The 27,639-nt window shown below is 39.7% G+C and overlaps 2 protein-coding genes across 4 annotated transcripts in view; one reads left to right on the top strand and one right to left on the bottom strand.

Moving 5' to 3' along the window:
- Positions 1–27,639, top strand: part of LOC124153351 (putative gustatory receptor 28b) — a 69,564-nt gene that overhangs the window by 4,561 nt on the left and 37,364 nt on the right. For 2 of the 3 annotated variants that reach the window (XM_046526460.1, XM_046526462.1), the window contains exons 3-4: positions 1,094–1,235; positions 4,541–4,674. Coding sequence is in view for 1 of the 3 variants with exons in the window: in XM_046526462.1 (XP_046382418.1) it covers positions 1,094–1,235; positions 4,541–4,674 (276 nt within the window). In the remaining 2 variants the exon portion in view is untranslated. The remainder of the gene's footprint in view (positions 1–1,093; positions 1,236–4,540; positions 4,675–27,639) is intronic. The other variant, XM_046526461.1, reaches the window with a different exon arrangement.
- Positions 17,636–26,859, bottom strand: LOC124153350 (facilitated trehalose transporter Tret1-like). Its single transcript, XM_046526459.1, has 3 exons — positions 26,605–26,859; positions 25,919–26,048; positions 17,636–19,933 (listed from the first exon to the last, which is right to left on the bottom strand). The coding sequence occupies exons 2-3, from the start codon at positions 26,004–26,006 to the stop codon at positions 18,600–18,602; spliced, it is 1,422 nt and encodes a 473-aa protein (XP_046382415.1). The 5' UTR covers positions 26,007–26,048; positions 26,605–26,859; the 3' UTR covers positions 17,636–18,599.

Raw genomic sequence — 27,639 nt, 5'->3', positions numbered from 1 at the left:
GGGTCCTTAAGAATTCTAGACAAGCAACCGGGGTGATACAAAAAATATCAGTCTTAAACGGAAAATTGACATTTTAACACATACTTTTCAGTACCGATTACAACTGTAATTAGTATGTTTTAAAATGAAGTGCTAAGTACTGGTTGCATTCATTTACACGGAAGGTTCCGTACACACTACTATTTCATTCTTGCTTCGTCCATCGTTAGTCTTTCGGCTACCCGCTGTGGCTTAGCCAGGAATTCCGTTCGGGGGGGTCCAAAACCAGGGGGGAAAATTTTTGAAAAAGCGGGCACCAAGTAATGAGTTTTAAACTAATTTTAACGCTTTTCATAATCGAAAAAACTTAATTTGTTAAAGAAACGTTTTTTAAATTCCTGATTTTTCAGTATTTTGTTTTCTTTTATGAAGGATATGAAGGACAATAATTGTGTTTTTATATTTCGGGGGGGAGGGATGGGGGTCCGGACCCCCCGGATCCCCCTGGCTACGCCTTTGGCTACCCGAGTTGCAGAACTCCTTCGCCTCCTCAATTTTATGGTTTCTAGTTTCAAGTCGGTCAATTCAAGAGGGCATATCTTCCATTCCAACAGCAGACAAATACTTTAGTTTCCTCGGCATTGATTTTCAGCTTACAGCCAGTCATTATCAGGGATAGCAACGGTGTCTTCATTAGTAGAAATAATGGTGTCTTTCGCTGGGTCGATTAATTGCATGTTTTTATTTTTTTCATCGTTCTAATCTTACATGGATTTGCTTTAGGAATTGCTAACAGTTAACAAGTGTTGCTTTTACACGTATGTGCACTTATATTTTGTTAATATGTGTAATATTTTTGGGTGTGGTGTGCATGTGGAAATCATCTTTTATGTCGGTGATTTATCAGCCCTTGCCAAGCACCCCAGAGGTGGCTCGCCGGTTTTTATGTGGATGTAGATTATGTTTTCCTCAGTGAAAAGAACTTTCTTCTTAGTTTTTTCCTATGGCTTCGGCGGCATGACAATTTTTTTCATCGAGGATTATCAGTCCTGGTGCTTTTTCATTCACAATTTATAATAATGAAATTACAGACAAATCTCAATTACTTTCGCAGGCATTCCTTCGTACGGAATTCCGTCAATGGATCCCTACTGCGTGAAGAAAATCGAAATAGAGATAAAGGACATTGGAATGCACTTTGTTGTCAGTGACGTCAACCTCCACGGTTTGTCAAACACCAAAGTCAAGTCCATCAGGTGAGCGGGTTCGTCATCGCAAGGTTGTAAAGGGTGGAGGAAAATTGTGTCGCTTAATTACTTACCCTGCATAAAACTGGCCAGCTATGCTTATGCTAGTAGGAACCAAAATTACCAATAAGGTTTTGGCCGAAAACGCACCATTTTTAACACTCGAACCCTGGACGGGACTTTTTTGTCCCATCGCCCTTTGCAAATGTTTACCATTCATGTACTAGCGGTTTGATCCCTTTGAAATTTACTGATTTTTACTCATTTTTTATGCTCTTTCGAATGGTTATATTGAACATATTGTACGATGTTTGGTTCGCGAGAAAAACGACGATTTACCTAGAACCGCGGGATGGGACTTTTTTGTCCCATATGGGGAAAACATACAATTTCAGTCTTTTTGTACACTTACTTTGTATTTAGCATAATAACAGTTTATTACGAAGGGGATCGATGCACAGATACCGTTATTCTGCCATTTAGAAGCGCAGAAGGCACTCTGTGTCTGTGCACTGCGCCGGCCGCCTACTCACGCAGCGCCGGCCGCGTCACCTCTGCCCGGCGCGTCTGCAGGTCTGAGCTTACTGTCAACAACACTTTTGATGTCAAACTGTTACTGTATTCCTAGTTATACTTGATAAAACGTCTTAAAAATTATCTAAGCACGTTTTTGTTCATACAAACCACAAAAAAACGTGAATAATACTTAAACATGACAGGATTAACGTATTTTGTCAATGGGACAAAAGAGTTCCTGGTCCCTGGTTTTGGTGGGGTTGGAAAGTTCAGCAGTTCTAGTGTTAAAATACCGAAGCTTTGAGTCAAGCGCACCGATTTGCCGCGAGTTTGCCCTGTTGCCGCATGCCTTTGATACATCGCAATTCGAAGACATAACTTGTCCGGAGCATCCGGAGGCAGTGCAAAATCGCGCCCAATCCGAGCGCTCGGCTCAAAATTTCTATGGTTAAAAAATGGTGCGTTTTTGACCGAAGCATTATCTGTGATTTTAGTTCCTACTGGCATGGTTTTTGCACCTCGAACTGCACTTCTCCTGCCACAATCACAACTGCTCATTTACCTATCTATCTAATTGATAAAATTCTCGCGGTGAGGAGTGGATTCATGGACCGCTTGAATCACCTGTTTATGAAAGGTACGAGTTCAATCCACGCCCGGTTATTTTTACTGTATTACGCTCGAAAACCCGAGATAACTCCTTTATTTATCGTCATCTCACTTAGATTTGATTGAGGATGGCTTAGAGATGAATATGTGACCTTTATACATAGCCCTTTCAATTCGTCTTTCCGTCTATCGCTGGTGAACATAGTCCCGTGGTCCGATATAATGGCTACGGATGCTCCAGATAATGGAAAAAATTTATTTTTTAAGAAGGCTAAACAATATTTTACCTTTGTCCTGTTGAGTGAATATACTTGGACAAATTTGGAGAACACGTCAACACATACAAATATATTTCAATTTCAATTAATTTGTTATCGTGGGCTATTTGGCCCATGAGATAATTAACAAGTGCACAGCAATTCAGTGATATTCATTTGACAAAGGTTCAAAGAAAAAAAACAGTGCAGCAAGACTCAGTAAATGCAAGAAGTAGAGAAAAAAACAAAAACAAAAGATAAATCTCTGCAAGCATACCTATACATATAATTGCATCCCGAATGCGGATACCCGGGTATCTAGCCACACAACATTTTCAGACATTTTAAATACATTTGAAACAGTATCACTATTTATTCCAAGAAAAATATTCAGGTGTAACAGAAAAATGTAGGACCAATAGAAAATTATATCATGAATACAGAATACATTCTCCCCTCATCCACATCAGTACTCAGTCACGTCAGCATGGTTTGTTACACTGGGAATTGCCATGAACTGACATTAAACAACTTATATACTTTATTCTTAAAAACATGTATTGATGGCAAATTTCTTATTTCTATTGGCAGTGAGTTCCATATTCTGGCAGCTGTAACCATGAATGATTTATTGAGGTGAGATGTTCTATGGTGGGGGATATGAATGTCAAAGTTGTGATTTCTAGTGGGTATGAAATGAATATATAACGATTGCCCCCTTTTGCTTTTGGAAGCGGACCATAAATATATGCAGCTATGAGTTCATTTGGTCTGGTGGGAATAATATTGGCTGTTGGGCCTTGAACATTTTTTATGTGTGTTTGGTTCTCTGACACAGATATCATTTCGATACAAGTTTTCCGATTTCCATCTCTACGTTAGGCCAATTACATCTTGTTTTTAATGCCGCGGTGGTCTTTGTGCCTCCAAAAATGGGCACACATTTGGTGTGCGAAGACCACGACACTCTCCCTATTTCCTCGTGGTAGCGAAATCCGATAACGTACTTGATTATCGAGTGACGGAAGTTTTTTTTAACAGGATTCCCTGTCTTAAGTTTGCGGATTCCGCTAGCTTTCCGTTACGCCCGCTCCGGGCATCTTCTGATAATGCAGTTCCTCGAAGACACTCTATGTTGGGACGCAACTTTTGTTCCTCAAATTGGAGGCGAAAGGTTTATCTGGAAAAGAAATATTCATTTAATATCAGCTAGGAATCCCGATGTTGACATTCCCCCAACGTAGAAATTTTCACCTCAAGAAATCCCTTATGATAACAGCTGCCATAGTATGGCATTCACTGAGAATAGAAATAAGACATTTACCATCAATACGAGTGTTTAAGGCCAAAAGCTACAAATTACTTCTTAAAATCCATGGCAACTCCCTTATTAACTAACCATGCTGGTATGACAGCTTGCAAATATGACTAGGAGAAGAATATATTTTTGTATTTTTTATCTAATTTTGATATATTTTCTACTAGTATTAAATTTTACCGTTAGCCTTAAACATATTGTTTAAATAAATAATAAAATTGTTTCCAAATATGTTTCACATGAGCGGGCATTTTGGACATTTGGTATCCACATGGGTTTGGGATACAAATGTGTTCAAGTCTTTACATAGGTATGAATTTTTCTTTGTTTTTTCCTGTTCAATTGTATTCACACTTATTGAACCTTTTTGTATTACTTTTTACACCACTTTCAATTAATTTTCCTGTTCTGTAATGTAAAATATGTCACGGACCAGAAATGCCCAGGGTAATAACTGAATTGAATAAGTTCAGCTTAGGCAATGAAGATTTCAAAGTTGTTATCACTAAAAACGAAGATTAAAATAGTGGTTAAATTATGAGATGGTGAAATTAGGGTCCGTTACACTACGGAGTATACTTACTCTAATAAACCTGATCCTAATCTTTCCCTAGGATCCAGCATGATCCCCCGAACTTCATTTGGAATGTCTATACTCCCGTGATGCAAATGATTGGCAAGTACGAAGCCAGCGGAAAAATTCTCACTCTGCCCATCACCGGAAAGGGTGACTTCAATATGACCTTGTGTAAGTACCTACCAAGATAAATTGTGTCCATAATGCTGGATGAAACGGTGAAATAGAGTATGCTAAGTGAATGCCACACAATTAAGTTACGGTCGCAGAGAATATTAATTATTTTAAGCTTTGAAACAAATTATCCTTAAGAATACCCACTGCCTCAGTAAACGCGGGTAACTTGACATGAGTATTCATATAACGCGAGGGCTTGAGGAAGTTTACGATATTCATAATTAAAATAACCTGTTGGAATAATATTTGCAATTTTTTTACTCTCTTTCGTATTGCGTAATTGCGAATGACGAAAATGCCTCAATGCCTCCTCGTCCCCGGTATTTATGTGTTTTTTGTCAATCCCCAACGCCACCTGTTTATGAAAATAACCACAAACAACTGAACAACAAGATATAATAGCAGTAACTCAAACATGGCATGAGCCGTCTCTCCAACAATACACGCGTAAAACGTAAGGGCAGAACATAATAAATAAGCGGACATACCACCGGTATGTCACAATATATGTATTTAGTAATAAAATTAGGCAAAAATATTTGGGCAACTGGAGTTAGCTCCCATCAAGCATGTATATCTTAATGGAACGAAAGATGTAAAGATGATGTATAGAGGCTTGAAGTTACCACCGCTCAGTTTGTCTATCAATGATAAGTAAATATTAAATCCGCGCTGATGTATTTGAAAATATGCTCCGATATAAATATGAAAAAATGGTACTGGAAATACGAAAAAACAAATGGAATACTAAGCTAAAAATATAGATGCTATAAAGGTCGTCTTAGTAAGAAGCACATTAATACGAAATCAACTTTCTCACTGCAATAATGCAATTAATGTGCATTGCAACTAAAGAACGCTACGGACGACAAGGCTAAAGCTGACCCAGAAATCCCAATTGGTAAAATGAGGAATGGAAAAAGCGAATGAAATACTAGTAAATTTGTATTTAACTGTCAGGAAGGAATGATGGGTTCGCAGCGTGTAATTTTCGTCCCCACGAAAAAATCATACTCTCAATAAATTCCAAGCTTGCTCATTTCTCGACCCAGGTTTACCGGGAGTGATGCGCCCTCTTAAATACTAAAGCTGCCTTCGTGATTTTTATAATATATCTGATTGATCGATCTTAATAAGCAGAAAATTGATCTTAACAGTACATGCTGAAGCGTGTGATTCAGTCTCGAAAGTTTCAGAAAACTAGCCTTTATATTTGCTTTGCTGTTGGCATTGACGTACAGTACGAGTTTAGCTGTGATACTGTGAAGAAGTCGGACGGTGAATTATACTTCGCTCCTACGTCCAACAAAGTAGAGTACAGCGTCAATAACGTGAATGTTCAATTCCAAAACCTATTCAACGGAAACAAGCTCCTAGGTAAGTCTATTATGACGTTTTCACAACCATTTACAATTATAGACGAAATAAAGTTATTCTGAACGCACAAAATATTTTATGAATCAGTAATATTCATTTCTCATAAATATCAAACAAAAATATTCATTTATCATAAATATCAAACAAAAATTTTAGTGCACGCAATTATATTCTCAAACGCAACCAAACCGACCGCTTTATGAATAATTAGGCAATTGTTCCCATAGAGGTTTCATTACGTTGGATAAGTATATGAATATAACGATTATGTTAGCTAATAAAGTTTTTAAAAACTATTAGTTTAAATTTATAACCATGGTTCATTTGAAAATCACTCCGGCCGTCTCCATTCCCATCTTGGATTCATATCTTCATATCACAATACAGTCTACCCTCTTTCATTCTGTAAATAAATCCTATTCTCTTCCTTCCTCTCCCCCGCATACCGGATATTAACCATTCTTCCCCCAGGCACGCGTTCTCAACTTCCTAATAAAAGTATATTTAACGTTAACATTCTCCTTTGAAAAGGCCAATGTGAATGATATAAAACGGGCGTGATGCGCCCGCTCCCAGCGGGCTTCCCCCGCCCTTTTCAATGCAGGTCCACAGAGGTATAGGCGCGTTTCTAATTTTAAAATGTAGAAAAAGGCAGGGTCTTATGTACAAATTTAATTGGAATGTTCATGTACAAATTGAGGTCAGAGGACCTCTTTAAACACAACATTGGAAGTAATTACCCTATCCTCTGTTAAACGCACATGATGACTCATACTTACGTATCAACAGGAGATTTGAATGTGGAATCAGCCGCATTTTGATAAAAGTTATTTAAAGAATGCGAGATATTGTTTCAAATGAACAAATGTATCAGTTTGTGCGCCGTTAACGTCAGGAATATTTACCGGTTTTTGTTTTTTTTTTCCAAAAGGAGCTTCGCTTTCACAATGTGGGCAGTGATGTTGACTTCATCCTCTTCAAGCGATCGGACTAAATTATCACATTTGGCGGGTAGGCCCATTAGCAGAAAAAATGCGAACAACTTATCCGGGATCTGAAGACCTCCTTTGCGTATCTTTTGTACTAACTCTTGCATTTCACTGATGTACTCTTGCATATTGTCACTCTCTTTCTTCTCCGTGGTGCACAAATTCTTGAGGAATACCACATTGTGCATCAGTGAGTACGTACCTACAGCACATGGATTCCAGCGTTTCTCAGCATTTCTTGGCTAAGTGATGCTCATCAATATCGTGGAGGAGTGTGTCATGTACTGCGTTGAATATGATTGATCTCGCCTTCCTGTTTAGCCGTGCCTGCTCCGGATTAAGTAGCGTGATAGCTGCTTCTTCATCTGCATCGTCATGGGTCGCGGCACCAAAACCCGGGTTGATTGCTGTCCAACAATTCCGGTCGACTAGTAACGATTCAGTCCTCTTCGACCATGCATGCATAATAATTACTACCGTCGGCCCGTAGCACTGGGTGCCTGAGTTGCTCGTCCTCTCTCGCACATGCGGTCGCAATACTTATTGCGTCGCAATGGGATTCTTTCTTGTGACGAACGGGTGCAACTTGTCGGCGCACACTACTATTACAATACACAAAAATGGATGTGTACTGGACCCGTAACCTGTTGCGACTCTGGTCGACGTGACTAGAGCGTTTCGTCCTTTGCAGGAAATACTATCCGTTCTTTTCTAATGAAACAGCAGTTTTCAAGCGCGCCATGTTCTTTTACTAGCCTGGGAGAGAACAAGTGAAGAATGCAGGTGCTCACAAGAGAAGCCAATCAAGACGCTGGCGTACGTGGCGGTAAACATAAAACATATGCAAATATACAACACTGCTACGATAGTTTTATCATCTGCGAACCGCAGCATGGTAGCTGCTTCTCCATTGAAATTGATTTCCTGCTCTCCAACTTCCTTAATTGCTTCCACCACGTGCGTGTTGAAGACTCCTGGTAATAAGTTATATCCTTGTCACACCCCTTCGATAATTTCGGCATCTATTAATCAGATCTATTTTCACTGCCGACTGTCGGATATTTTCCATTTGGTGTGGGCGTTGTTTACCTTTCCTGAGTCGAGATAAGAAGCCCCTGGTCCCTTCCGTATCTTTCTCTGCCTGTTATTTTCCACTCTTTTGATGGCTATTTATGCTGCACATTTCGGTATCGAAGTCATAGCCACGATACACGAAGAACTTAAGTCGTGCTGTAATATTGGAAATATGATAGTGAGGGTATTTGAATATTCTTTTGAACAGGTTAAAATTGGTTGGTAAAATCCGGTAGATTTTTGCAAAATCTGGCACGAATGCTTACAAAACAGGCAGAAAAGTTGGACTCAAAGTTAGGGAAGCTAAAAGGAAATATATTGTGGTAAGTAGAAACCCAGATATTTTTAGAAATCATTTAAAAGTAGATAGATTCACCTTCCAAATGTGCCATAACTTTATGTACTTAGGAGTCACAATAGACGAGAGGAACGTTGAGATGATAGAAATTAAATTTATAGATCTGCGGGGAAATAGATGTCATCGGGCTCTGCAAAAAAATGTAAAAGAGTAAAAAGTCTAAAAAACACTAAAGTGAGGCTCTATCAAATTATGATACGACCAACTGTATTTTATGGATCTGAGATCTGAACACTAAGCAAAAAATAAGAAAAGAAGCTTATATAGCCTTCCTAAGAAAAATTATACGCACTATTCTTGGCCCAGTACGTGATCAAAACAAGTGGAAAATAAGGACCAATAGGGAATTAAGAGTCGCCTACCAAGATCCCGTCATCATAGAGTGTAGATATAACAGTGTGTTGATAAATAAATTGGTAAATTCAAAAGTTCTCACAGACAAACGCTCCTCCGGAAGTGAGAACTGAGTATTAGAAGGAAAAATCAGCATTTCAGAATCAGCATTACCAATTTACAACGATACAAGTAGGAACTTAATTCAAGAGAAACGTCGGTTGAGTCATAATTTCAAAGGCATTCAAGGTTCAAGTCATATAAATGGTGGGATAAAAAAATCTGACGTTCCATTAAGTGGGAATATAGAGCCTAAGAATGCCTTAATCGACAAGAGCGAATCAGAATTTGTCTCGAATCGCAATAACATGTCTTCCACAGTAATAATCGTGGCAGTGGTTAATTTCCATAGCTTAAGGAATAAGATTCCCCAATCGCACCATTTAATTCATGGTACGAAGTGTAACGTTATAATGGGAACAGAAAGTTGGCTAACAGCTGATGATTCAGACCGTGAAATCTTCTCAAAATCGTTCACCATTTATCGGAAAGATAGAATTAATCGAGCTGGAGGTGGAGTATTTGAAGCTGTAAAGAAATCAATCGTCAGCCAAGCGGTAACCGTAACTGAGACCAGAGTTGAATCTGTGTGGTGTTCAATTAAGTGTCCAAAATTCAAAACTATATTATTATGCTCGTATTACAGACTACCCAACTCAGATATAACATCAATGCTGGATTTTGAAACCCATGTAAACAGCATAGTATCAACAAATCCTGACAGAAACGTGACTGTAGGTGGAGATTTCAATAGATTGGGACACGTATAGCTTCATTCCTGGTGGCAGAGAAGAAGTGATTTACGAGGCGTTATTACACACTTTTACATGAAATGGATTGTTTCACATAGCATCCGTACCTTACAGAAGAGAAAGTATTCTTAACTTATTAGCGACAATTGTCATCAGGTAATAAACATGAGCACTCTCAAAGAAATCAGTGACCTCAGGTAGTAACTGCTAAGTTTTCTTTAAATATCGCGAAAAATATTAAAAAAGAACGTAAAGTTTTCATTTTTTAAAGAGCTGATTTTACTGGGTTTAATAGTCACTTGAAAAATGCTTTCCCCGCGTTTCAAGAATCAGTAAAAAAATTAAATGTAGAGGGAACTTGGAAAGCTTTTATTTCGCTCGTAACTTCGGGAATAAATGGCTATATTTGCTTCCATTGAAATTTTTCTTAAGTGATGCTCTCTGTGCTTCCGATTCTCATTTTACCTTCTGATAATTATCAGAAGAAACTACCCTATTATAATATTATATTATAATAGGGTAGTTTATTCATCAAAGAAAAAGAAATGCATTGATTGCGATTCCTTACCCACCATTAGTGTATTCATAATATACAAATTATTTTGTTTTAGAAATCCCAATTTAGACGAATGGCAACGGTCAATTTTAACCGCATTTGAAAAAGGCCAGATGGGCGCCCACGCGATTCCACTCCACATGACGTCACAGTGACCTAGTTTCTATAGGAGTAGATAGGAGTTTACATCGTCTGAGATTACTAATGCATGCATGAGGCACAGAGCTCAGGGAAACATCTCATAATAATCACCTATTTAAATTGTCTGAGGTCGGAAAGTTTCCTCCGTTTGATAAGGTAGTAATAATCCATATTTAAGCCAAGCGCTACCTGCTAGCAGGGTACTCAGCTACCAGCCTGCGTAGTATCAGCTCTCAAGCCTCGCCCCAAGGTCACCTCACTCGCGGCAGCGGGAACCAGAACGACGTCACACAGAGTTTTCCCATCATTCCTATTTAGCCGTCTCGTTTTCGCGCGCTTGAAATTTTTCACTTTTCGTTTAGTCGCAAAAAATAGATATCGTCATTCGAAGTCATCTAAGAGTGTGAAATGTGCACTCCAGGAGTAATAATCTTTCGATTGAGGCAATAAAAATAATAGGAAACCACCCTATTGCCCTATCGGGAGTGCCTTTGCTATGGAAGCCCCATGGAAAAGCACCTTTAGCAGTGTAGTTGGCGAGAAATACCACGGGTAGAGTTTCACATAAGGACAGCAGTAGAGAGGCATTTATGTGTGAAAGCTGAGGCTCGAATTGGGCATATGTTTGAATTAGCTTTCAAAATCCTAGATATCCCTCTCATCAGCTCCTCATCGTTCCTTGATTTAAAAACTCAAGGCAAGTAAGAGTAAATGACAAAATTTGCTATTTTTCCGAAACTTGTATCTTGATATAACATGAATGGAATATGTTATATTTACGAGCCAAAAAGTTCCGCTGATAGAAAGAAGAACGAAGAAGCTCGAAAAAGAAGCGTTTCGCATCACTCTCGTCATTCGCAACGCGTTATATAGGCTTTTTCGTATCAATTAGCAGCCCCATTCGTGTTATAAAAGCATTTGATGTATCTTTTTTCACCATTTTAATCTCAGCTTTGATACCGTAACTCGCTATCGTCTTAAATATGTATTCTAACTTACAAAGAATAACATTATATCTCGTGTGTAGTTCCAGTTAGTCACTCGCCTGTCATTCGAATTGAGAAGGGGATTCTTTCTTCGCGAACGTGTCAATATGAGAGAAAAACCGTTTTCTAGAACGATTCAAAAGGAATAGAAACAGTTATTTCGCTTTAAGAAGGGCTCGATCAGAAAAATGAAAATCCATGAATTACGAGCTGTACGGAGATTGTAGGTAGGCACTCACTCCATTTATTCAAAGCGGTGAAATTGTAAGACAAGTCGTGTGTAAATTTGGAAAGTTGTCCGGGCCAAGTTTTGTACAAGGTGGAAAAGCTAACCATTATACTTGAATCGAATGTGAAAGAATGGAATTATCGGTATATGTAATCTGCAAAAAAAAAGATTTGCAGCAAATGATAGTGAAACTAGACCTCAACTGCCATAACGTGGCGGCGCGAAAATCCAGGAGATTAAAAATTTGACCAGTTCCAGTCAACTTTATCGGTCTCTGCAAACCTTAAAAAAGGTCTAACATTATTAAATTTCCGGTTTCTCGTAACTTGTACCTTATATGTTATATATGTAACTCTAGTGTGAAAGTGAAACGAGACTCCAGGGCGGGTTCGCGGGGATACACTCCTGGGGCAGGGTAAGCGCGAGCTTTTCACCTCTGCACCGCAGAAGGGGGAGGACAAGGTAGGAGAAAGGAAGGAGGCGCCGCCGCGATAGGAGCCCGACGACGCCTCCTGGGAGGGGATAGGGAAGGAAGGGAGGGGACGAGGAATCCCGTACCGTCACAGAGGCGGGCGGGTCTTACTATTAGCGAAACCATCGTTTAATGTTTCTACAGAAAGGAAAAAAATTCCTATGAGGAAGGAAATGTCGACGATTTTCTGTAAATAAACTCAAGTTTGAAGGTGAAAATTTTCAATTTTGGCCAGCTTTTTTCGATTTAAGGCGACTACCCACCACCGCACTTCCCCTGAGTCTTTACAAATTCGGCCAAGGATTTGGGCCGTGAGAGTCAGAGGAGCAAAGAAAAGACAAAATTGCGCGATTCGATTGATATTCAGTGTAATTTGCATCAAAAGTATAAGTAAAACAATGCATCTACGAGGAATGTATTTTTTTAAACCACCAATAGCTCAGCAAAAAAACCATGCAAACGATAGGCAGGTAGGACAATTGCGCGTCATCTGACCGATTCTGACCGTAAGTTGTTAGTTTAAGGTTAGTATCAATCTCATTAACTACATTGCCTCAATTGATTCTACCTCCAAGTGTGCACTGCGGAGAGACCGAGAGAAAACTCGCCGAATGGCTTCAGCATTGACATCTCTTGACCTTTATGCCGATAAAAGAGAATTTTACTTCAATGCAATGTGGCTATGGTGTGAAACATTACCTCCATTCCCATTCAAACGAAAGAACAAGTATGCTGACTCCTGGAAGTGTTCTGATCCATGACAACGCCCGTCATATCAGCGCTGATGCAGACCCTGCTCCATGAGCAATTTCAATGGGACATTTTCGATCATACGCCGAGAAATGCCGACCTAATGACGGGGACTTCCATCATTTAGCTGAAATGAAGTTGTGGCAAGATGGCAGGCGTTTTCAAACGGGCGATGAGATTCATGACAAAGGCGACATTCATTGGAAGTCATTGGCGGAAACATTTCGTGAAGAAGGTGTAGTAAAGGCACGACCAATTCCTCAATCGTCGATGCGATTATGTCGAAAGAACACCGCAAGTGTGCTCAACATTTAGCAATTAAATAATTTTTAATCAGTCGCTTCGTCTTCTGTTCATGGCCCATCGCAGGTTGAAAAAAAAGAGCCTCGTATTTTTTACGTATCAGTCCAATTGATTGCATTCATCACTATGTTCGGCCTTTTAACTCTAGGTTCAAATATTTAATCCCATGAAAATTGGTTTTGAGGCTGTGGTAATACAGTTCTGATATCTCCTATTTTCATCATAAGTGCCAATGAGGGCCGGATTTATGATGCGGGTGGTCTGGGACCCATTTTAGTGAGCGACACACTATTTCAAGGTGTTGAAATTTGTACTGTAATAACAGGAAATACGTGCCAGTGTGCCACCGGTTGCGTTCAGAGCTACAATTTACAACGCCAACGGATAAATTGTTTTTTTTTTAACAGTAGCGTTAACCATTTATCAAGGCCGTGTTAAACGGTACACGGAATTGCGCAATCTGACGTACGTGCGAAGGCGCAATCGAAATTACGTCGTGTAAAGCGGTGAATTGCTAAAACACATGCGAGAATGCGTGGATGTGTGTGTTGACTTATATTACCGATTACTCTCCAAGCAAAACTATTACGATTTGAAATTCATCCGGACATCGTTAGTCATTTAAAAAAATACTGAGTCGTCAATGGCAAAAAGTTGTCAAGGATACTTATTTAGGTACCACCATGTAAAGTTTTCTCTTCTGCTAGTTTGGTCACGATATTTGAAGGAGCAGGCATTAGACATTCCGCCGTACTGAAATTATAATTATATTTTCTCGTTGATCGATATTTCTTCTGTGATGGAGGCGATGGAAAGGAGACTATCATGTCACTAAGAAACGGATTCGGATTAAAATTTTACCTTGAAATTTCTTGAACGTAAATCGTTGACCTGGGCATTCGACCATAATATTCAGCATTCAAAGTACATGTATTGTGATTATGTACATGGTTATATTCTGAGGACATTGCATGATCGAACTAATTTCATGTTTGTCTTTTTAAAGTTTTTTGGTCGTCAAATTAGGCTTCTTTCCCACTGCTCGCCGTGATAATGAGATCGCAGTTATGCACTTGTGCTTGTAATCCGGGCTTCGTAGTGGTTGAGGAGCATCCAGAGTCCTCTATGTCATCATTTAATAACCTCAAGGTGAATGAGTATTCCTGCTAGTGTCATACAGAGGACTCTGCCTGCACTTATCAACGTTAGCGAGTTATTTTATATCTACGTGATTGTTGGTGAAGCGCATCGTCTAAGCATCTTGTCTTCGCTTTAATTCCCGAGGACAAGTATTCATAAACTGTTCATGATACTTAGTGCACGACTGAAATACGAGTTCACTATTTCCTGGACGGAAGATGGGGCTCAATTAGGTTCCGAACCTTCCATCTTTTTAATGGATTGTTTTCATATATAGCGTGCGTAGTTGCTTCGATATTTCAAACCCTCTAACGCCGAATGCATCCATTCATCGCACTTCAGCTTCCATTTTCTTCACTCGATTTCATGAAATATGCTGCTCATTTTGAGAAGTTAAACCATCCTATGGTCGTTATTCGCTATTAGGACTGTAGAATAAATATATTTTTCCGCTATGTTGAAATACGCCTGATGTTTCGTTCCGCGGTAGTTCATTTTTTGAAAAATACGGCGAAAGTTCCAGATACATTGATTAAAGCCATGGTATAGGTGAACGGTTTTCTATCTGTATATTGTCGACCAGCTGAATCAGAAAACGTAATAGGAAGTAATTGAATCCGTTGTCTGCTCCTTTATCATCATGTTACAAGCACATTTTACTGATATTTTGGTATACACATTGTGGCTGAATCGATCTGATAAATAAATATCTTACACATTTAGTGAAAATCAAACTAAGTAAGAAGTAATCATCAGCGAAATAGAGCTTATTCTTTATTTTTGATATTTTTCATGGGGCTACGGGTGGAAATAACTCCGTTAAATTCGTTGAAAGCTAGAGAAAGTTTAATGAGATCAATTTTACGGGTAGATACCAAAGCGTTTTTTACAGCTGGTTTTCGTCTGGAGTTACAAGGCCAGTTATTATTCATTCTACCAAGCGTCAAATATTATGTTGTCTAGAATGGAACCAGAGAGTTATAACAGTGACTCGGATGTGTTAAAAGCAGCATTTGAAGTAGTTGAATGTATAATTTAAACTATATGAGTTGACTTAAGCTTTGAGATCGCAGAAACAAATGACGAGTGAATAAATAATACTCCGGTTTCCATCCGAGTGAGAAAATTTTCGGCTGATGTTTCAATCGAACACACTTTCATCTTCCTTAGAGCCATAATGAATTCCTTTATGCGTTGATACGAGGGTTTCCCACAAAGTAATGCAGCATATTTATTTTCTTCGATATCTATTTATTGCACTTAATGAGAAATACACACATGAAAGAGTGATTTTTCAACTACGCACTCTATTTTCCATGTAATCTCCCATTCTATGGCCCTTCTCTAGTACGAAACAAGGGTGTGCTTGCCCTGTTGGTTCCAACCCTTATTCAGGTCCCAGACCGCTGATAATCCTGGAGCACCGCCTTCTGATGCCCTCGTCCTATGAGCCCAGCGGCTAACCATTCCCCTCTAGACATCGGATGCTCCGTAGACTTTGCATGAACGTAGTTGAATATTTTTTACACTTTCTTTCTCCAATTCAATGTCTGCACTTTTATTATTAAGCCTGAATCACACGATCATTTTTTTTCGTCGCGAAAGTGATCACTATCGAGATCACTTTTCCCGTCGCTAAAAGCAATTGCTCTAGTGATCATTTTTCTGAATCACACGGTCACTCCCGCCGTCGCTTTTCGCATCATTTCCAATATCACAGCTCGGTGTCATAGGACCCACATCACGAAATTATATAGCGTGTTTGTTTATTTATGTCGTTCCCACAATTGTCAAACGTTGCGCTGCAATCGCTCCATACGGGCATGCGTTCCGATTGGCTGATATGGGTTTTTAGTGACGGTTTTAGCGACGGAAAGAGCGACCGGACGAGTGATGAAAAATAGCGATGGGAATCCTCATCGCGATCGCGAAAAACAATTGCCGGCGACGATCATTTTGCGCAGTGACCGCGATAGTGAACACTTTCGCGACGAAAAAAATGATCGTGTGATTCAGGCTTTACTTAGGTCACTTACCTTCACATACCATCAGATGCCTTTTTGAAACTTTCCTCCAGCTACGCTTTCTGTCGGATGAGCCAGAAACTTTGCGCGCGCATCCAAGAAACTTCAGATAATGCCTAAGTAGCGGTTCGAATTCGCACCATTGTTGTTGACTGAGAAAAAAACAATCGTGGTGCATCACTTCCTTGGCAACCCTCGTATATGCCATTGTAAGAAAATTTCTCACACGGCTAGAAACACGTGAATTATTAATTAATATAATTGGCCGAGAAAAAACGGAATCTTAGGAAAAACGTGAGATTTGCGAGCTGCACGATTGGGGGAAGTCGTCCCACACGAGGAGGTCCCCTTGTTTACATCGATGCTCATTTCTTCGACCAATATCTTCCAGAATATTGGCGTACCTTGACAAACGGAAAAGAGGGGTATTTTTTTTACCCCGCACAGTGATTCATAAAAGTGTCAATGCTTTCATTTTAGGGGTGATTCGATCAGAGCTTCGCTTAAAAACTATTATCATCTATTGCCTTACACTGGTAAATCCCAAACACCAAAGTCGTGCCCACCTCACTCTTTCAAAGGCTTTCCCTTTAGTTTCCTTACAACTTCTTCTTAACCTCGCTGCATCTGTCATATCTAGCGATTTGATCGATAGATTTTTCTTCCTCATAGGAAAATCCTCTAAAATCGCTAGAACATTAATGGCTTTGCCTGGTTTCGTTATTCAGTTGGGCCCTCTTCGCTTCTATAGCGTTGAGGTGTTTTTCCCCGTCCCATTCCTTCCGAACTTATCCTACCCCACAGGTGTCGTCGGGCTCTTATCGCGGCGGCGCCTCTTTCCTTATTCCTCCCTCTCCAGCCCCTCCCCGGGTGATCGGGCGTATAAGTCTCTGACTTGGTTCCCGGCCCCGGTGTGTTTTATCCCTGAAGGGCTCCCTTTGAGCCCTTAATCCATGCATCTGTCATCATCTACGGAAAATCGTAGAAATTTCCTTCCCCATAGGAAATTTTTCCATTCTGTATAAACATTAAATTATGGTTTCGCTAGTAATGGGCCCTGGTCGCTCTCATAGCGGGGAGGGTAGGTATTCCCCGACCTTCCCTTCCGAACCTATCCCTACCCCAGAGGCGTCGTCGGGCTCCTATCGCAGCGGCTCCTCTTTCCTTTTTCCTTCCCTTCCAAACCCCTCCCCGGGAGCGAGGGCGTATCAGTTGAGTACTGGGTCCCGGCTCCGGTGTTTGTAGCCTTCATAGAACCCCCGTTGGGTTCTCATTGGTTCGTCTGTCATTATCAGCCTTATTCTTCCTCTTCTCTTTTCTCCTTCCACTGTTCCTGCGACTTCTGCATTAAAAATCCTCTTTACCCTTAAAATGTGCACGATAAAATAAATAAAAATAAAATAAACAGATGCTTATGAAAATGGTAAATGAATTTTAGTCTTTTTGTGTTAAGGATTTTATTTACTATCTGCTGCACGGATTACATCATTTGAGGGCGTTTGTCGCAGCTGAAATTCTTACTACAGTGGGAAATTCGGGGTTGGCTTAAAATTTTTGGGAGGAACTTTCATTGGTAAATTTTTCTTGAACATCTTAAAAAGTGATAGAGTTTGGGAGGAATTGATGACGTAATGATTCTATAAATTGGGTTATCATATCATTATGTTTTAAATAGGTGCCTATTTAATATATTAATTATAATAAATTAATTTGAAAATAACGTCTAATAAGGCGCGGACGTCATCGATAGCGTATAAAAGTCGGTAAAAATACACTTGCAATTAATCAGAAACTTGAGGGTGATAAATTTTGAAATGTCTTGGTCAATCATCTGGTAGCTGCGTGGGAAAATGTGATTTCCACCGACGCTATCATGAAAAGGCTAGTTGGAAAGATAAGGTTCATAAAATATTTCTAAGACAGTACTTAACTTGTGTTATATAATATCTCGCTTACTGTGTTGCCAGTATTTTTTAAGGCTACAAATTCAGGGGATTGACGTATTTGAATTTATTAAAGAAGATGCCGTCTTAAAAGAGAGCAATAATTTTCATTGCGGTCGCATGCATAACCATGTGACTTTTGAGGTGCAAATAATACTTTCTTCGTACAACTCCTTCTAAAATTAGCTCCTCTTTATGACGTATGGACCCGTTAATCGTAAAAACTGATTATAACGAAAACCGGGGTGCTGTTCATGATTCTATGATGATTTGGCTTAAATACTTTGGAACAGCATGTAAAAAATATCACTTTTCACAGGGGAACGAATTATCTTCGTTCCATACATGTAAATTAGAAGCCCTAGGGCTTAAGATGCTATGAGTCTAAATTGTCATGGTATTGTCTTTCCACTCAGTATTCGACTAAAAATGTCAGTTACCCTCCAACTCCTTTTGGATTTGTTCTAAAGATTTGCACTTTGTTTCTGGCTGTAAAAGATACACAAAGACCACGCCCAGAAGCGTGCAGCAAGCGTAAAGCCAGTACACTCCGTAGAGTTCGGCCGCGTCCCAAATTGGGCGGAAGGTGCGGGTGACGACGAAGGCGAGGAGCCAGCAGAAACTGCCGGCCAGCATGCTGGCGGCGCTCTTGGCTTTGCTGGGAAACAGCTCACTCAGCACCACCCAAGGCAGAGGCCCCAGCCCCAAGCAGTAAAATACTATGTACACCACGAGAGCGGTGACCGGCAGCCAGCCCAGATCAGCGGCCTGGCCGTGTTTATCCAAGTAGGCGTGCGCTCCAAGAGCGAAGAGGGATATGGAAGCCAGGAGACAGGAGAGAATGAGCAGAGGCCTCCTGCCAGCCCTGTCGACGAGCACGGTGGTGCACCACGAGGCCACGATTTGAACCGCCCCGACGACCATAGCGCCTGTGCTGGCGTCCAGTCCGGAACTCCCCTTGAGTATTTCCTCGGCGTTGAACAGGACGGCGTTGATGCCGCAGAACTGCTGGAAGAACATGAGCCCAGAGGAGATGACGATGGCACGGCGATTCCCGCGCGTCTCGAAAACGTTCTTCATGGCTTCCAAGAAATTGGAGTCGCGTATTCCGGATTCCTCGACGGCCTCGGACATTATCTCCAGCTCCAGGCTCACGTCGGGGCTCCCGCCCCTGAACCACTTAAGGGCCGTTTCCGCCTCGGCGTCATCCCCACGAGCGAGCAAATAGTACGGAGATTCGGGGAGGAAGAAGGTGCCGATCATGAAGATGATCGGGAAAACCAAGTCCACTCCGGAGAGGGCGTAGTAGGAGGAATAGGGACCGATGACGAACTGCAGCATGATTCCGATGGATATCATGAGCTGCGGGAAAGAGCAAAGTGTCCCGCGCTCGGACGGCGACGACATCTCCGCGATGTAAGCCGGGCCCAGCGTCAGCGAAGCGGACACGGAGATGCCGATGAAGATTCTGGCCGCGTAAAGCGCTCCCGTTCCCGTGGCGACCAGGGTGATAATCCAGCCGAGGACTGAGGGGGCGCCGGCGAGTGTGATGAGGCTGATCTTGCGACCGAAGCGGTCCACGCAGATTCCCCCGAGGATGGGCCCGAAAATGGCGCCCATCGTGAGCAGTGAGCTCACCCAAGATGATTCATCCCCGGTGAGCGGCAGGTCCAGGGGCTCCAGCGAGCCGCCTTCCCCCTGCAAACGGGGAAGGACAGGGGACGTCCATCCTGTAGCATTTCCCGCACTCAGGCACGCAATCGTCACTGTCGATGAAGCAGTTAAGAGAGCATTAAAATATCATCATTTTTCTCAGTTGTATGCATTATAACCTTGGGTAACCTCAATAACTTTACCATGATTGTACGAATCATGGTAAAACATGACGTTTTTTTTCATTTTCACTAAAACATTCCCCATTGTATAGATCTTGGTCGGATCAAAAAATGATAAACACAGAGGGATGAATCTGTTAAATACCTTCAAAGGCTGCGTCGTCATAAAACGCCCCTTTCCGCGCGACCCACCTCGGCGAGGGTGGAAATGGAAAAGGGTAACGGTAGTTGCATTTCATGAAAACAGTTTGTTTTTCTCTCTCTTTAACATGCCAACTCATTCTTTTAACTCTACATCAATACCCGAAGCATGTTTTTTATACGTGGAAAGGTTCCGACAAATATCCAATCCCAAGCATTTCCACTCGAGTAACGCGTTAAATGGTCAATTCGGTCGATCCATAATCCTTGCTAATGTCATCAGTATAGTGTTTTAGGTCATTAATGACTAGGTTCTGTGCTTAAAATGACGATTTTCAAGAATAAAGTTTCAAAAAACTTGAAACATCGACCTCGGTTACCGAGCCTCAGGGTCCCGCGGAGTGTAGCTCAGCCTTGACTCGCGATCGAAAAATCACTCTCATTACCTTCGTCGCAGACTTTTTTCCGAGATTTCTGCTTAATATTCTTAAGAAATCTCTACTTTACACCGTGATGTGAATTTCCCGAGTTATATATTTCGTAAACGAAAGATAATGTCTACTTTATGTCATATTTCACGTGAAAAACGGGTCCGCCATTTTGCGTTGTAAAACCAGTCAAATGAGAACCAAAATCTTCAAAATTCATGGAAAGTATAGGCAAAGCATCAGCTCATAGGAATATTGCGTTTTTTATTCCATAAAAATCATGCCAATGCAACACCACCTGCTTAAATTCAAAGATTTCTGAAGAAAAACGAGACCGCGCGTGTTTTTAAAAAGTTGGTCATGTTTGGGCCACTGTATCTCAGTAACGGATCGTGTTGATGTAAAATGGCACATACATCTATAGTTGGTAATCATTCATAAGTATTTAAGCCAAGTTTGAAGTCTCTATCTCAAAAAACGTCATTTTGGACTTTTGTCCAGCTTTTTTCGATTTCAGCCCACTGTGCTATGGTCGGAAAGTTTCCTTCGTTTGATAAGGTATTAATAATCCTTATTTAAGCCAAGCGCTAGCATCCTGCGTCGTATCAGCGCTCAAAGCCTCGCCCCAAAGTCACCTCACTTGCGGCAGCGGGATCCAGAATGACGTCACACGGGGTTTTCCCAGCATTCATAATTAGCCGTCACGTTTTCGCGCGCTTAAAATTTTTTACTTTTCATTTAATCGCGAAAAATAGATATCGTCATTTAAAAATCTAAAAGTGTTAAATACGTACTCCAGGAGTAATATGCAATAAAAATTCGATTTAGGTAATAAAAAAATAAAAGGAAACCACCCTATTGTTGGCATATCCTTGGATACATAATTTATTTAAAATTGGCATTTAAATTTGACGTTGATATGGTTGATTCCCTAGTTATTATATTTTTTACGTATTTCCAGCGTTCCTTTATATTATTCCCAGTACCGTTTTATTATTCCCAGCGTTACCAATAGGCCTGGATGGCCTTTCAGCTGCATAACCATAATTACTGTTACTGATTTTGTATTCCTGGTTACATTGAGTTTTTTTTAGATATATTAAAAAATGCGGTCATCTAAGTGAACTGAAATAGGCATGGACATTATCATGAACGGTCTGATTCCTCCACTACAAAAGCAAATGGATGTTAAGTGTGACTAACACCAAATATTTTCTATTAATCGAAGTGGTTTCACACTAGAGCAGAATTTATGCATATTATTTTCTACTAATGACTCATCATATGTCTGTATAAATGCATTAATTCCATTTAATTGTTACGTTTACAAAATCAGAAATTTTCCCCATAGTTGGAGGAATTCCTCAGGACTTTCTGGTTGCGCATAATTTTCGGGTTTTGACCCAATATTGGCGTATTTTCGTTGGTGGCTAACCTACGTAAAAGCCAATTTCTATCTCTAGTTCATTGGTTTACAACGCATTGAAATTTATGGAGCACACAACATGAAATTAAATCATCTACTTACAGTACATCTACCTCCCTGTCACTTACTCCATCTGCGGCGGCCTTTAGACAAAGTCTTCAGGTAACGTCAACCTTTAGGTAAGGTCAAATGTCCGGGAGATAACGACAAACTTGGGACAAGAAGCTAGGATTCATCAAGCGTGATTTTGGGAGGTCTTCGGACGATGCGTTGAAGCGGAGGTGCAATTCGGTCGCACTGGGAAAACCTCGCCTCGAATACGCGGCGAGAGAATGAAATTCGTTGCCGGAATATATAATCCATGAACTTAACCCCTCGCGCTGTAATGACGAGTCTTAACTCGTCATGACCTTGCGATGCCAAACCGCGCAATGACGAGTGTATCTCGTCATCGGATTTTCATAGTTTTAGCACTATTTAAAGGAACAATATAATTATTTTGAAAGCTTAAAAATGTTAAAACATTCATAGTATACATAAATAATTCATATTTCATAAAACATGATGCATTGGAAGGATTAAAATGATTTTATTCGAGTAGCGATAGCTGTGCTCTCAATGTTCAATAATCACATTGTATTTCACGGATCTAGATTTATTACAAATGAAAAAAAATCAGTTCTTTGCCTACCATTTAAAAAAGAACCAGAGAAAAAATAATTAGAGAATAGGAGCACGGAATGTTCGGAAAATTAATCAAATTGGAAGGGGCTAAGTAGATACAAAGGCGAGTGACGCGATTCATCAAAAACTGCCACGAGTGTATTAAACAGATTTTACACGCATTTGTTTGGAAGGAGCTTGAGACTCGGAGACTTCGTGATAGGCTTACCTCAGATCGCTCAAGCAATTTAGAACGGATACCTTTCAGAGTGACACAGAGATCATCATATTAGAAACGCACTGTACTTCCGGGTCCATCGGAAACAATGAAATAAGAGAGATGCTTTGCCGGACGGATAGATATGAGGATTCCATTTTCCCCCGTGCAATGGAGGACTATTATAAACGTTAGGTCGATGTCAAATCACCCCAAAAACCATATTAGTAGTAGACATATACTGGCTAGTGTTCTAACAGCCACGGTCTATTGAGGCTGTTTTTGGGCTGGTATGTAAATCTAAATGAACCACTATTCATAGCCAAAGTCAGAGGTGATCAAGTAAAATATTTTTGAACACTTTAATGATAGCTTTTTTTCCACACCCATTCATTCAATGCATATCGCTTTCAAGAACTCCAGTTAGTAGGGAATACTTGTGTTGGCTGATGGAATCCTCCCAAGGCTATTGTAGACAACCCGTCGTAAGCGGACTTCTTGATGCGCCACAGAGCTAAGGATTTAATTTTTTCATTTGTAATTTGAAATGATTAATTAGTAGAGTCGTCTGGAGCTGCGAGGGGGGATTTGGGGGATAAAACCTCCCCCAGATATTAGAGCAATTTTTAATTTTAATCCATTTTACTTAATTTGAATAATATTATTTATAGAATAGTGTAAGGATTAATGAAATATCCCTCAGAAAGCCGTAAAAAGTCACCATTTTGAACCATTTATCTTAAAAATTTTAATTCTGGGGGAAGACCACGCATCTCCCGCGTACGCTGGCGGGTAATCCATAACCCCTAGTATTAGTTGAGCCAAAAATCCTCCCCCCCCCCAGCCTTAATTATTAGCCGTGCCCCTGGTCTGGAGGACTTTGTGTGTTGTGAAACCTGTAAACAATCTTTGTATGTCTGTTTCAGTGGTTTTTAACTCTAACCGTGAACTAAATGAAAGCCTTTCTAGAGTTCGAGTGGGTTTTTTATTGAATTTTGTTTGTTTGTTTTTCGAAACAACCTTATAGGCCATATCATGAGACACTTTGGCTTGATGAAGACAATCGTCGTGGAGCAAGTAGATGACAAGAACAAAGAGAAGAAATACGTAGGCGTGAAAAGATTAGCTGATAGGAGAATTGAGTGGAGAGCTGCTTCAAACCAATCTTAAGATTTTTGACCAGTGTTGATGATGATATTGTTCGATCGAGAGAAATCGAATTTCATGCTAGAAGTTGTTAATAAATGTGTCATTTAATTATGGCGTGTCAATAATTTTATTCCGACGAATCTAAATATACATCCACATCTATATAATACCCCGCAAGCCGCCTAAAAGGCGTGTGGCAGGGGGTGTTAGGACACCCGCCTTTTACAGCAAAAAAAAAATGAAGTGCTCTAACGAAGTTGGGACTAGCGTTTATTAAAGTCCTTTATGGCTCGGGGGAAAAACGAATTCCCATATCTATCCGTTCGGCAAAACATCTCTCTTAATTTATCGCTTCTATCGGACCTGGAAATATAGTGTGGCTCTAACATATATGTTCTCTGTGTGTCGCTCTTAAAGATATCCATTCTCAATTGTACAAGAAATCTAAGCCTAGCGCGCAGCCTCCGAATCTCCAACGGCTCCCAGCCTAATTCGCTTAACATCTGGGTAGCACTGTCTGTATGCCGGTAACGAATGAGTCATTACGCAAAAAATCCATTTTAAAATGCAGCATCATAATGTACCTACTCATACTACTGCGTAGCCACCTCTAAGGCTTATTCTAGACTCGCAAGTAGATTAGCATAATAGGTCTGATACCATCTATGAAATATGGAACTTTGGTTGGGTTTATATGAACCAATGTCCATGCAGAAAAATCGGTGCATCGTTAGGCAATTCTATTGCTTCTCAATTTGTTTGGTAAATTTTCCATGAAATAGTGGAGACGTGCAAAATAGCCGAAAATTAAGATAAACTGCTGAATGAAAAAAAATTGAAGGATTATCTTACGTTTCACTTGATAATACTTAATTTATATAGCCATTCAATCTCTCTGATGTACAAGGATGAAGTTTTCTTTTATGGAGAAAAAACAGGCTGTGTATGCTGGGCTTCTCAAAGAAACTATCATCTATCTATGGGCTATCTATAATACCACTGTCATCTATGGACGTGAAAATTTCCATCTCGCTTCGTGAAAAACATAAAAATAATTTTTGGCGATCGTTCACGGAAATAAAATCGAATATAAAGTTGTTTATATTTTACGGGTTATGTGTGAAGAACTGATATCATGTTGATGACATTGGTAGAAAATTGCACATCAAAATGTTTCTCCATTAATATAGTCAACAATTTCTTTCTTAAAAATTTTCAGTTATTTCAATACGCCTCTGCCAAGAAAAAACATTTCAATTTAGTCGCTGAAAATGGGTCCATTTGCTAATTTTGCGAGGTTAGACATCGCAGTTGGAATGTGGGAATAGTAAAAAATGCCCTTAAAAAGATGAAAACTGATTTTCAGGAGTAGGTAGTGCATAACTTTTATTTATTTCCAACAACGCCACTATCAAATGCTAAAACAAAAATGAACGGTATTGCTATCTAAGATCTAGGAATATTGGGCCAACGTTTTATATTTTAAGGCTCGTAATCATCTGTTGGAAAAGCAAGAGAATTCTTTTCTTCAGGCATATCAATGAAAAACGCAAGTTTATTTAATTATGATTTTATAATATAATTATAATGGCCGGATGAATGTAACGGAAGGTATCCCTTATTTTAGAGTAGTTTTAACTTATCGAAGTAAATGACGTTGATTTAGTTCTTTGATCAATTTATATTAATTTATTCAACGTTGCATAATTGAGCTGAATCTACTGTTATGCTTGTAAAAAGATTTACGCTTATTTATAGACAATTGTTAGGATTCGTGGTACTTTTATTGTTTAGAAAATCATCTACCGTGACCATGACCACGACGAAGTGAGGGGTATGATGGGGAAAATATCACTTAAATGCCAATGGTGATAGAGTGATGAAGTACTCACCTACTAATGCTGCGTAATATTGCGGAATCTTTTGTTTTGCCGACAGCGATTTTCTGGGGGCCCCCTTTTCTGCTGCAACGGTATCCATGCTGACCTCTTGATAAACGAGCTGTCCCTTTGAATGCTGCAACTAATGTGAATGCAAGGCGAATATTATCAAACATTTAATAGCTAAGTATTGATAATTTATTTCTGGATGTGAGTAACACCTGAGTTATCATTAATAATGCATTATCGTATCTCTTCTTAATTCATGCATAACTTGAAGTTTCTAACAAAAAAGACCGAAATTAACATTTTCCATCACATAATAACGAGAGATAAATTTAAAGTCAAAGAAATGAAATTGAGAAAATTTTTTATGAAATGAAAGTTGGTGAATAAGGATTTACAAAAAAATAAGCATTCTGGAGCACTAAATTTTAAATGCTTTAAATACTATTTCACCACACACAATGAAGTGAAAGATAATGAATGTCAACGAGGTAGCTTATTGCTAACAATATCTTTCAGTAAATAACCTATGGTTGCACGTTTAATGTGATTTTTCTTAAGTCTTCCTGTCACTTTCAATTATTGTCGGACGCAAAAAGAGAGTGAAATGATGCTTATGAGATGGTTAATCAAGAAATGTGAAAGTGCATGACATAGGACAGAAATGTGAAAAAAGGTGGTGAAAGACTTACATTCGTAATCGTTGGGCTAGAGCAGACCGTAAGGAAGAAGGTAGTCAAATGTCTATCGTCTGAGATGTCTTCAAATCCTCAGCGCTAATAAAGTGTCCGGGACGAGAGAGAGCGTGCACAGGAGCTCTTTGTTTCCGATGGTTCTTGTCAGCTTTCTGGATCCAAGTCGCATGTTGGAGTATCTAGCGAAGGCCGGGGGACGTATCTACCTTTTCTGCCCTGAACAGCACCGATGAAGTAACTAACGAGGCGAAGATCTAGATTAATCATCTGATACTGATAAATACTTATTTTTTCACCTCTGTTTCCTGTGGTATCTCTCATCGATTCCTTCGATAATAATCGATACATATGCATTAGTAAAAAAATAAGCCGCTCGTCGAGTTTTCAATTTTGATTTCGCCACTTTCAAGGAATTCATTCTCCGAATTAGTCGATATTCATACAAAACGGACCAGTTCACAATCTGAATGGCGTGTGTTTCCGAATTCGGTATTCGGCTGAGTGACGTGTAAAGTTTCCAGTTTCAATGAAAGGTGATTTCCACTGTTTAAATTTTAGCTCTTTGCCACGAAGCTTACAGTTAGTGTGCTAGTTCTACTTGTGGAAATAACTTTTTTTTGAGGAACAAATAATAGCCAATTTTAATATAACGGACATGTGTAAAATTTTTAACGGTTGATGCGAGAAAGTGATGTGCTGTAATTAATTATCGAATTAGTTCATTCTCATAGCCCTTAGGGAGTGAAAGTAACTTCATCATATTTGTGTTTTCATAGGAATTTTTTAGGGAAAAGTTTCCCCGGAAGCTTTGAAAATTTACCCAAATTATTTCGTAATGGGTTCGTGTGTATGTTTATATTAATTTTTCTCGATTCATTGTTTTGATTTTATCAATGTTTTAAAATTTTTAATTGCTACTTCAGGACTGAACCTTACCCCTTCTTTCTCTTGATTCGGCCCTGTCTTGCAAACAACATAAAAGTGCAAATGTTTAATAAAAGATAAAATTCACTAGCTGAAATAACAGATAAA

Source organism: Ischnura elegans, chromosome 2, assembly GCF_921293095.1.
Source record: "Ischnura elegans chromosome 2, ioIscEleg1.1, whole genome shotgun sequence".
Taxonomy (NCBI): Eukaryota; Metazoa; Arthropoda; class Insecta; order Odonata; family Coenagrionidae; genus Ischnura; species Ischnura elegans.
The sequence above is the reverse complement of the archived record's forward strand: the minus strand, read 5'-3'. Positions and strand labels throughout refer to the sequence as shown.